This window comes from Pseudophryne corroboree (assembly GCF_028390025.1).
Source record: "Pseudophryne corroboree isolate aPseCor3 chromosome 3 unlocalized genomic scaffold, aPseCor3.hap2 SUPER_3_unloc_55, whole genome shotgun sequence".
NCBI lineage: Eukaryota > Metazoa > Chordata > Amphibia > Anura > Myobatrachidae > Pseudophryne > Pseudophryne corroboree.
In genome coordinates, this window is record NW_026967547.1 from 717943 (window position 1) to 730708 (window position 12766).

The 12766-nt window shown below is 47.0% G+C and overlaps 1 protein-coding gene across 3 annotated transcripts in view; it reads right to left on the reverse strand.

The window, feature by feature from the left end:
- LOC134984443 (zinc finger protein 436-like) overlaps positions 1-12766 on the reverse strand; it is a 36610-nt gene that overhangs the window by 16761 nt on the left and 7083 nt on the right. For all 3 annotated transcript variants that reach the window (XM_063950021.1, XM_063950023.1, XM_063950022.1), the window contains exon 5: positions 9082-9858. In XM_063950021.1, coding sequence (XP_063806091.1) covers positions 9082-9858 — 777 coding nt within the window. The remainder of the gene's footprint in view (positions 1-9081; positions 9859-12766) is intronic.

Genomic DNA, 12766 nt, shown 5'->3' on the forward strand with positions numbered 1-12766 from the left:
TTAGCTCAGGTATAACCACTGAGCTGGGACCTTCATCCTCGTCTCTGTATGCAGACCCAGAATGCGAGGAATCCTAATCCTCCGAAGTGTCCCCATCTGAAACATGTGTAGACTGTGAAGATGTAGTTTCATGTTACCTTCCACAGGCCTTTCAGTCTGTTTTAGTTGAAAGGCTGCAGATTCCTGGACTGGATGTGATAAAACCCAGGGGGAATGTTGCATGTAAGAGTTAACAGGGTAACCTATCATTGGTATAGGAGCTGGCATTATGCGCTCAGCTACACCAAATAATGTCTGTGCAAACGTAGCCCATGGGGGTTCCATCTGAACGTGTGCCTGCCTAGGATTATTCAGGAGGCTTTGGTGAAAGCTAAAACAATTTGCACATAATCCATTCTGAACCAGATCCTGAGAGGTTAACCCAGCTTTGCAGGACAAACATGAAATCAGTGTTGGTGCTGCTGTGGAGAGTGTATCATCCTCACCATTGCTGCTCTTAGACATGATAAACAAATCACACATTTGTATGGTGTTAACTACACAATTTGTGACTGAAATCAATTAATAGCTTGCTAAAGTGACATGCAATCCGATCCCTCCCTGCCTTGCACCAGCACTGAGGATCTGTATACATGACAGAAATAGTAAAGTCAGTAATCACACTAGCAATCAGTCACAAGTTATACATTAGTATAATAAGCAACATGAGCACATCATCAACTACAGATACATTTCAAGTATGTAGGAGAAACATATTACTGCATTACCTTATATAGGAAACTTAACGTATTCAGTCGCACAGCGAAAGAAACGGCAATAGTTTAAAGACTCATATGCATCAGGCACTTATCCAACTACTCGTACCCAATACATTAGTGAATGCTGAGTGGATCCAGACGCAAATAGTGTACACAAACTCCAAGTGCACACAACAGTGAACATAGACGCCCAAGTGAAGACCGATGCACCAGTCACACAGACGCCTATGCTGTGATTGGGTCCTTTAGAAACACAGCATCTCAGACGGAAGCAGCAAATCAGTTCATGGCAGGAAACTCGGAGGAAACTGGTCATGAACCGGGGGAGGGGTGACCAGGTGAGCGTCTTACTCCCCACTGCTGACTTCAACCCCAGGGACACAGGCCTCACACTAATCCCTGGAGTCTATGATCCCTGGAACCTAGCACTGGTGTACCCGAGGTGGCAGCCGCGTCAGCAACTGTTCGGTAGTTTCCCGTACCCCCACGCTATGCGGAACTGACTCCTTACCTTCTCCCCATGCTCCGGCCACAGCCTGTTAACGTCAGCTGGACTTGCTAGTACATCCAACACAGACGCCCGCCGAAACAGCACTGTACACATGGGTTAGCGTTCTTGCGACCCGGCGGGGAGTTGTTGGAGTAACTCTTTCTAAGGTGCGTGTAAGATGCTTTTTAGAAAACTCGCTCAAAAAATGTAAGACTATAAAAATAAATGAAATAACAAGCTTAGGGCTGCCAAAATCAGCAACCCAAAGATCGTGGTCCGGCTCTTGCCACACCAACTAAAAAAACTGAAATGCCTACGCCAGAAGACAGGGATATAGGGGACTGGCCCACTGCATTCTGGGAGGCAGAAAATAAGATTTTAAACCTACCGGTAAATCTTTTTCTCCTAGTCCGTAGAGGATGCTGGGGACTCTGTAAGGACCATGGGGTATAGATGGGCTCCGCAGGAGACATGGGCACCGTAAAGAACTTTTAGTATGGTTGTGCACTGGCTCCTCCCTCTATGCCCCTCCTCCAGACCTCAGTTAGAGAAACTGTGCCCAGAGGAGATGGACAATATGAGGAAAGGATTTTGTAATCTAAGGGTAAGATTCATACCAGCCCACACCAACCACACCGTATAACCTGGAATATACGCAACCAGTTAACAGTATGAAACCAAACAGCATCAGTCAAAGACCAATCTCAACTGTAACATAACCCTTACGTAAGCAACAACTATATACAAGTCTTGCAGATTTAGTCCGCACTGGGACGGGTGCCCAGCATCCCCTACAAACTAGGAGAAAAAGATTTTACCGGTAGGTTTAAAATCTTATTTTCTCTTACATCCTAGAGGATGCTGGGGACTCCGTAAGGACCATGGGGATTATACCAAAGCTCCAAACCGGGCGGGAGTGCGCGGATAACTCTGCAGCACCGATTGAGCAAACGTGAAGTCCTCATCAGCCAGGGTATCAAACGTGTTTGAACCCGACCAAGTAGCTGCTCGGCACAACTGTAATGCCGAGACGACTCGGGCAGCTGCCCAAGAAGAGCCCACCTTCCTAGTGGAATGGGCCTTTACCGAATTTGCTAACGGCAATCCAGCCGTAGAATGAGCCTGCTGAATCGTGTGACAGATCCAGCGAGCAATAGTCTGCTTAGAAGCAGGCGCGCCAACCTTGTTGGCTGCATACAGGACAAACAGAGCCTCTGTCTTCCTAACCCTAGCCGTCCTGGCAACATAGATTTTTAAGGCCCTGACTACATCCAGGGACTTGGAATCCTCCAAGTCACTTCTAGCCACAAGTACCACAATAGGTTGGTTCATATGAAATGAAGAAACCACCTTACGAGTCCTCAATTCCGCTCTATCCACATGAAAAATCAAGTAGGGGCTCTTGTGAGACAAGGCCGCCAACTCGGACACCCGCCTTGCAGATGCCAAGGCTAATAACATGACCACCTTCTAGGTGAGAAATTTTAATTCAATCGTTTGAAGGGGTTCAAACCAGCGTGATTTAAGGAACTGTAACACCACGTTAAGGTCCTATGGTGCCACTGGTGGCACAAAAGGAGGCTGGATGTGCAGCACTCCCTTTACAAAAGTCTGGACTTCTGGGAGAGAAGCCAATTCCTTCTGAAAGAATATAGATAGGGCCGAAATCTGTACCTTAATGGAGCCTAACTTTGGCCCATATCCACTCTTGTCTGTAGGAAGTGGAGAAAACGGTCCAGATGGAAATCTTCCGTAGCAACATTCTTGGTTTCACACCAAGATACATACTTCCTCCAGATACGGTGATAATGCTTCACCGTTACCTCCTTCCTAGCCTTTATCAGAGTAGGGATAACTTCCTCCGGAATACTTTTCTCCGCTAGGATTCGGTGTTCAACCGCCATGCCGTCAAACGCAACCGTGGTAAGTCTTGGAACATGCAAGGCCCCTGCTGCAACAGGTCTTCCCTGAGAGGAAGAGACCACGGATCTTCTGTGAGCATCTCCTGAAGATCCGAATACCAGGCCCTTTGAGGCCAATCTGGAACACTGAGTATTGTCTGTACTCTTTTTCGTCTTATGATTCTCAGCACTTTTGAGATGAGGCAGAGGAGGGAACACACAGACCGACAAACACCCATGGTGTCACTAGGGCGTCTACCGCTACTGCCTGAGGGTCCCTTGACCTGGCACAATACCTCTGAAGGTTTTTGTTGAGTCATGACGCCATCATGTCTATTTGAGGAAGTCTCTGCAAAGACTTCTTGATGAAGTCCCCACTCTCCTGGATGAAAATCGTGTCTGCTGAGGAAGTCTGCTTCCCAGTTGTCAACTCCCGGTATGAAGACTGCTGACAGAATGCTTACGTGATCTTCCGCCCAGCGCAGAATTCTGGTGGCTTCCGCCATTGCCACTCTGCTCCTTGTCCCGCCTTGGTGGTTTACATGAGCCACAGCTGTGACGTTGTCTGATTAAATCAGAACTGGAAGGTCGCAAAGAAGATACTCCGCTTGACGTAGGCCATTGTATATGGCCCTCAATTCCAGCATGTTGATGTGTAGACAAGCCTCCTGGCTTGACCATAGACCTTGAAAATGTCTTCCTTTTGTGACTGCACCCCATCCTCGGAGGCTCGCATCCGTGGTCACAAGAACTCAGTCTTGAATGCCGAACCTGCGACCCTCTAGAAGGTGAGCACTCTGCAGCCACCACAGGAGAGACATCCTGGCCCTGGGGGACAGGCTTATCCTTTGATGTAGTTGCAGATGGGACCCATACCACTTGTCCAGAAGATCCCACTGAAACGTCCTCGCATGGAACCTGCCGAAGGGGATGGTCTCGTAGGCTGCCACCATTTTTCCCAGAACTGGCATTGATGAACAGACACTCTTTTTGGTTTTAGCAGGTCCCTGACCATGTTCTGGAGATCCTGGGCTTTATCCATTGGTAGAAAAACCCTCTTCTGTTCCGTGTCCAGAATCATGCCTAGGAATGATAGTCGAGTCGTTGGAATCAACTGCAACTTTGGCAGATTGAGAATCCAACCGTGTTGTTGTAACACTCTCAGGGAGAGCGATACGCTTTTCAGCAATTGATCTCTCAATCTCGCCTTTATCAGGAGATCGTCCAAGTACGGGATAATTGTGACTCCCTGCCTGCGCAGGAGCACCATCATTTCCGCCATCATTTTGGTGAAAATTATCGGGGCCGTGGAAAGCCCAAACGGCAACGTCTGAAACTGGTAATGACAGTCCTGTACCGCGAACCTCAGGTACTCCTGATGAGGAAGAAATATGTGGACATGAAGGTAGGCATCCATAAAATCCCCTCCTTCCAGACTGGATATCACAGCCCGAAGTGATTCCATCTTCAATTTGAACTTTTTCCAGTACAGGTTTAGGGATTTTAGATTTAAAATGGGTCTGACCGAATCATCCGGCTTCGGGACCACGAACAGAGTTGAATAGTACCCTTTCCCCTGTTGGACCAGGGGAACCTTGACAATCACTTGCTGTTGACACAGCTTTTGAATTGCATCTAATACTACTTCCCTCTCCGAGGAAGAGGCTGGCAAGGCCGACTTGAAAAATTAGCGTGGGGGCACCTCTTCGAACTCCAGTTTGTAACCTTGGGATACAATTTCCAACATCCAAGGATCCACGTCTGATAGAACCCAGACCAGGCTGAAGAGTCGAAGACGTGCCCCCACCGGCGCGGACTCCCTCACTGGAACCCCAGCGTTATGCGGTGGATTTAGCAGAAGCCGGGGAGGACTTCTGCTCCTGGAAACTAGCCAAAGCAGGTGTTCTCTTACTTCTGCCCTTACCTCTGGCGAGGAAAGAGGAGCCCCGACCTCTTCTGGACTTATGCCACCGAAAGGACTGCATCTGATATTGTGGAGTTTTCTTTTGCTGTGGGGGAACAAAAGGAAAAAATTTGGATTTACCCGCGGTAGCTGTGGAAAACCAGGTCCGCGAGACCATCCCCAAACAAAACTTCACCATTGTAAGGTAAAACCTCCATATCCTTCTTTGAGTCGGCATCACTCGACCATTGGCGGGTCCACAGAGCTCGTCTCGCCGAAACTGCCATGGAGTTGGCTCTGGAACCAAGCACACCACGTCTCTTTGAGCGTCTCTCATATATAAGACTGCGTCTTTAATGTGACCTAAAGTCAGTAAAATTTTATCCTTGTCCAGGGTATCAATGTCAGCTAATAAGGTATCTGTCCACGCTGCCACTGCGCTACAAACCCATGCCGTTGCTATTGCCGACCTGAGCAAAGCACCCATATGTGTATTAATAGATTTTAAGGTAGTCTCCTGTCTACGATCCGCAGGATCCTTGAGGGCTGCGGTGTCTGGAGACGGTAGCGCCACCTTCTTGGACAGAGGTGTTAAAACCTTGTCCACCCTGGGCGAGGATTCCCACCGTACCCTGTCCTTTGCAGAGAAAGGATACGCCATAAGGATACGCCAAGGGAATGGGCAGTTTTTTGTCTGGAGTTTCCCAAGCTTTTTCAAATAATTAGTTCAGTTCATGAGATTGGGGAAAGGTTACCTCCGGTTTCTTTTCCTTATACATGCGCTACCTCGTGTCAGGGACAGAGGGGTCATCTGTGATATGCAAAACATCTTTTATTGCAATAATCATTTAATGAATACTTTTGGCCACCTTTGGGTGTAACCTTGCCTCATCATAGTCGACATTGGAGTCAGAATCCGTGTCGGTATCAGTGTCTGCTATTTGGGATAGGGGACGCTTTTGAGACCCCGACGGGCTCTGTGATCCAGTCAAATCCGTGGATTGACTCCCTGCTGTTTCCCTGGACTCAGCTTTGTCCATTCTCTTATGTAATAAGGTCACGTTTGCATTTAAAATATTCCACATATCATACCAATCATGAGTCGGCATTGCCGACGGACACACCATAATCATCTGCTCCTCCTTGGATGAGCCTTCCGCTTCAGACATGCCGACACACGCGTACCGACACCCCCACAGGGATATATCTATAAGGGGACAGTTCCCCAACAAGGCCCTTTGGAGAGACAGAGAGAGAGTATGCCAGCACACACCCAGCGCCAACTGACACTGGAACCAATTCCCAGATAAAGCGCTTTTATATATATATTAAATGTGATATACACTCACTGCGCCTACATGTGCCCCCCCCCTCCCCTTCTCTCTCTTTCAGCCCTGTATCACCGTTAAGCAGGGGAGAGTCCGGGGAGCCGGCTTCTCTGCAGTGCTCTGTGGAGAAAATGGCGCTGGTTAGTGCTGTGAGTCCAAGCTCCGCACCCTCAGCGGCAGGCTCCGGTCCCACTCAAATGTACAAATAATGGCGGGGAATGTATATATCTACTGCCTCCGCAGCCCATATATAAAAAAATGGCAGAGGTTTATATTGCTGCCCACGGCACCCCCCCTGCGCCCTGCACCCATCAGTGCCTGTCAGTGTGTAATGTGTGGGAGCAATGGGAAGGTCTGAAGTCTTCTGCCGCCTTTGAAGTCTTTTATCTTCTATCTTCCGGCTCTGCGAGGAGGAGGAGGGCGCGGCTCTGGTACGAACTGCGGGGGGAGACCTGCGTTCCGATCCCTCTGGAGCTAATGGTGTCCAGTAGCCTAAGAAGCAGAGCCTGTCAGTTAAGTAGGGCTGCTTCTCTCCCCTCAGTTCCACGATGCAGGGAGCCTGTTGCCAGCAGTGCTCCCTGAAAATAAAAAAACCTAATAAAATTATTTTATCAGAGAAACTCAGTAGAGCTCCCTGTAGTGCACCCATTCTCCTCTGTGCACAGGATCTAACTGAGGTCTGGAGGAGGGGCATAGAGGGAGGAGCCAGTGCACACCCATACTAAAAGTTCTTTATGGTGCCCATGTCACCTGCGGAGCCCGTAAATACCCCATGGTCCTTACGGAGTCCCCAGCATCCTCTAGGACATAAGAGAAAGCTTTTGATCATTGGTGCCAATATGCTGACGTTACCTCATATCCCAATGTATATCCAGTGGATACTACTGTGGACCCTGGAGAAAAGGAGTGGTTTATATATATAGACCGGCGTGAGCTAATAGTGATACTCTCAGGAAATACCTTGTATGTAATACCATAGGCAGAGGTACTGCTAGCAAATAGTATGCCTGCTGGTGACACACAGTGACATGATGTGAGGAGAGCAGGAGTATATTAGGGGCTGATGGCTCCTGATGTATGAGATACACCAGAGTGTGTGGGGAGGAGACTGGTCAGATCTCTGGGCTGGTAACACACAGTGACATGATGTAAGGGGGAGAGCAGGAGTATAATAGGGGCTGATGGCTCCTGATGTATGAGATACACCAGAGTGTGTGGGGAGGAGACTGGTCAGATCTCTGGGCTGGTAACACACAGTGACATGATGTGAGGGGGAGAGCAGGAGTATAATAGAGGCTGATGTCTCCTGATGTATGAGATACACCAGAGAGTGTGGGGAGGAGACTGGTCAGATCTCTGGGCTGGTAACACACAGTAACATGATGTGAGGGGGAGAGCAGGTGTATAATAGGGGCTGATGGCTCCTGATGTATGAGATACACCAGAGAGTGTGGGGAGGAGACTGGTCAGATCTCTGGGCTGGTAACACACAGTGACATGATGTGAGGGGGAGAGCAGGAGTATAATAGGGGCTCATGGCTGCTGATGTATGAGATACACCAGAGAGTGTGGGGAGGAGACTGGTCAGATCTCTGGGCTGGTAACACACAGTGACATGATGTGAGGAGGAGAGCAGGACTATAATAGGGTCTGATGGCTCCTGATGTATGAGATACACCAGAGAGTGTGGGGAGGAGACTGGTCAGATCTCTGGGCTGGTAACACACAGTGACATGATGTGAGGGGAGAGCAGGAGTATAATAGGGGCTGATGTCTCCTGATGTATGAGATACACCAGAGAGTGTGGGGAGGAGACTGGTCAGATCTCTGGTCTGGTAACACACAGTGACATGATGTGAGGGGAGAGCAGGAGTATAATAGGGACTGATGGCTCCTGATGTATGAGATACACCAGAGAGTGTGGGGAGGAGACTGGTCAGATCTCTGGGCTGGTAACACACAGTGACATGAGGAGGGGGAGAGCAGGAGTATAATAGGGGCTGATGGCTCCTGATGTATGAGATACACCAGAGAGTGTGGGGAGGAGACTGGTCAGATCTCTGGGCTGGTAACACACAGTGACATGATGCGAGGAGGAGAGCAGGACTATAATAGGGACTGATGGCTCTGATGTATGAGATACACCAGAGAGTGTGGAGAGGAGACTGGTCAGATCTCTGGGCTGGTAACACAGTGACATGATGTGAGGGAAGAGCAGCAGTATAATAGGGGCTGATGGCTCCTGATGTATGAGATACACCAGAGAGTGTGAGGAGGAGACTGGTCAGATCTCTGGGCTGATGACACACAGTGACATGATGTGAGGGGAGAGCAGGAGTATAATAGGGGCTGATGGCTCCTGATGTATGAGATACACCAGAGAGTGTGAGGAGGAGACTGGTCAGATCTCTGGGCTGGTGACACACATTGACATGATGTGAGGGGAGAGCAGGAGTATAATAGGGGCTGATGGCTCCTGATGTATGAGATACACCAGAGAGTGTGGGGAGGAGACTGGTCAGATCTCTGGGCTGGTAACACACAGTGACATGATGTGAGGGGAGAGCAGGAGTATAATAGGGCAGATACATTTCCCTCATTAGTTTGTACTGACAGAGGAGAGTGTAGGATAAGAGATTGCTGTAGTGACTGATAAAGGAGAATATGTGATTCTTTTCTGTAATAAGTGTTTATTACTCACCTGTGCTGATATCTGTAGGGATTTCCTCCTCCTTACACTGCTGATCACCCTTCAGATACGTCTCTTCTTCTCCCTCTAGATCTTCAGCCTTTATATCAGTCACATACGTCTCTTCTTCTCCCTCTAGATCTTCAGCCTTTATATCAGTCACATACGTCTCTTCTTCTCCCTCTAGATCTTCTGCCTTTATATCAGTCACATACGTCTCTTCTCCCCCTATATCTTCTGCCTTTATATCAGTCACATACGTCTCTTCTTCTCCCTCTGTATCTTCTGTCTCTATATCAGTCACATACGTCTCTTCTTCTCCCTCTATATCTTCTGCCTTTATATCAGTCACATACGTCTCTTCTTCTTCCTCTATATCTTCTGCCTTTATATCAGTCACATACGTCTCTTCTTCTTCCTCTATATCTTCTGCCTTTATATCAGTCACATACGTCTCTTCTTCTCCCTCTGTATCTTCTGTCTCTATATCAGTCACATACGTCTCTTCTTCTCCCTCTATATCTTCTGCCTTTATATCAGTCACATACGTCTCTTCTTCTTCCTCTATATCTTCTGCCTTTATATCAGTCACATACGTCCCTTCTTCTTCCTCTATATCTTCTACCTTTATATCAGTCACATACGTCTCTTCTTCTCCCTCTATATCTTCTGCCTTTATATCAGTCACATAAGTCTCTTCTTCTCCCTCTATATCTTCTGCCTTTATATCAGTCACATACGTCTCTTCTTCTCCTTCTATGTCTTCTGTTTTAATATCAGACAGACGTTCTACCTAAAACACAAAAAAAAAACCACTATAATGATATTTGCATGCAGTCAGTTTAAACTGAGGTGAAAAATAGTTATGGTAGACTTACCGTTCATAACTCTATTTCTCCTAAGTCCACAGTATCCACAGGATATACATTTGGATATGAGGTAGCGTCAGCGGATTGGCACCAACGATCAAAAGCTTTCGGCCTCCCAGAATGCAACAGGCCAGTCCCCTAAATCCCCCCCTCATGGCTCAAGTAATTCAGTTGTTTTCCAAAGCTCAAGGCAGAAGCATCATAAAGAGCCCTAATCAGGCGAGAAGAACACACATGCACACCCTTCCGTACAAGATGGAAGATGTTAGTAGGTGAAAGGATCCTCAAATCAGGTGCGTCAGGGTGGGATCCCTGTGGATACTGTGGACTAAGGAGAAAGAGTTATCAACGGTAAGTCTACCATAACTATAATTTCTCCTGCAGGGTCCACGGGTTATCCACAGGATAACATTGGGATGTCCCAAAGCAAATTTAGTGGGTGGGACGCTCCTGATTGGACAAGAGAATCTTTTGCCTGAATTCAGCGTTCTGCGGTATTAAAGGCATAATGTCTAATGAATGTGTTAATGGAAGACCATGTGGCTGCCTTACATATCTGTTTAGGTGAAGCACCACGTTGTGTTGCCCATGACGGACCTACCTTACGAGTAGAGTGAGCAGAGATATTAGCCAGAATAGGGAGTTCAGCTTGAGAATATGCTTCTGAAATAGTCATCCGAAGCAACCTCGCCAGTGTCTGCTTGTCAGCAGGCCATCCTCTCTTGTAAAATCTGTAGAGAACAAAGAGAGTGTCTGTCTTTCTGATGGCACTGATATGATCCACGTAGATCCTTAAGGCACGAACTATGTCCAATGATGCATCTTCCGCAGAAAAGTCCGTCCCTTGGAAGGCTGGGAAAATAATTTCTTTGTTAAGATGGAATTTAGACACCACTATAGCAAGATAACAAGATTTGGTTCTAAGAACCGCTTATCTGGATGAAAAATCAGAAATGGAGGACGACATAATAATGCCCGTATCGGACACTCTTCTAGCTGAAGCAACAACCAGTAGAAAGAGAGCTTTAGCTGTCAACCATTTAAGATCCACCTGCTTTAGTGTTTCAAATGAAGCAACTTGAAGTGCCTTTAGGACTAAACTTATATCTCAAGGCACTGCAGGGAGGTTGGATGTGAAGCGTTTCCTGGAAGAAAGTGCAAACATCCTGCAGGTTAGCAATTTTCTTTTGGAACCATACAGACAATGCTGACTCCTGAACTTTCAAGGAAGCCACATGTGGTCCTTTGTCCATTCCTGCCTGAAGGAATGTTAGGACTCTGAAAGACCAAGGGTCAAATTTCCGGTCACTGCACCACTGAATATAGGCTTGCCATATTCGGTGATAAATGCGAGCTGAGGAAGGTTTCCTTGCTCTAAGCATTGTTTGAATTACCTGTTGTGAGAATCCTCTTGCTTTCATAATGGAAGTCTCAAGAGCCACGCCGTCAAAGACAGCCGATCCACATGTTTGTGAAAAAAAAGACCCTGAGACAGCAGATCTGGATGTTGAGGGAGTAGAAATGGAGCATCCATCGACATCCTTTGCAGATCTGTGTACCAATGTCTTCTGTGCCAAGCCGGAGCTATTAGTATCACGGTGCCCTTTCCCTATTTTTCATCTCGCATCACCCTAGGTAACAGGGCGATTGGTGAAAACACATAGGCCAGACAAAATTCCCATCTCACTGACATCCACAAAGGTCGTCCTGGGATCCTTTGTTCTTGACCAGTACGCATGAACTTTATTCTTCTGACGGGATGCCATGAGATCTATCTCCGGTAACATCCACTTGTCTACCAGAATCTGGAACACCTCGGGGTGTAAGGCCCATTCATTTGCATGAATGGCGTGTCGACTGAGAAAATCTGCTTCCCAATTTAGGACTCCCGGAAAAAACACTGCAGACAAGGCTGGATGATGAAGTTCTGGCCACCTTAACGTGTGGCTTACATCCTTCACTGCTTTTTGGCTACGACTTCCTCCTTGATGATTGAGGTACGCTACTATTGTTGCATTGTCCGAGCGAATTTCAACTGGTTTCCCTTGAAGAATGTCCTTTGCCTGAATGAGTGCTATATAAATGGCCCGAAGTTCCAATATATTTATTGTCAGGCAACTGTCTTTCTTGGTCCACTGCCCTTGGAAGCAACTTCTTCCTGACACTGCTCCCCAACCCTGAAGACAGGCATCTGTTGTCAGAATTTCCCAATATGATATTCAAAAGGGTCTCCCTTTGTCCAGATGGGTTGTCTGCAGCCACCAGGCTAATGATCTCCTTAATTCCAGAGGAAGGACTATAGTCAGAGTTTTTATTGTCTGATGAAAACCATTCCATTTGGAAAGGATCAGACATTGTAGAGGCATCGAATGGAACTGAGCATATTTCACCATGTCGAATGTCAACACCATCAAACTCATCACACACACTGCTGCGTGAGTGGATACCCTTTGACTGTGTAGTAGCTCCTGAATCCTTTACTGAATTTTGTACATTTTATTCAGAGGTAAAATTATTCTCTGAAGACCCGAATCCAACACAGCCCCCAAGTCAAAAAAATGTATTTGCACCTGGCGCTAATCACTAAACCCAGTGAAAGCAGCTGAACTCTGAGGGATGATCCGAAAAACCCTCCAAGAAAGAATATACAGACAAAGAATGAGACAGCGCTACCCACTTTGGTTATGAGATTTAAATTTATCTTTTTATAATGTACATACACAAAGATGACAAAAAAGAAATAAATATAATAAATACAAACAAAAAGATACCGGCCAGTATCACATTAATGATTAATCAAATAAAAATATAATCATAAAATATAATTC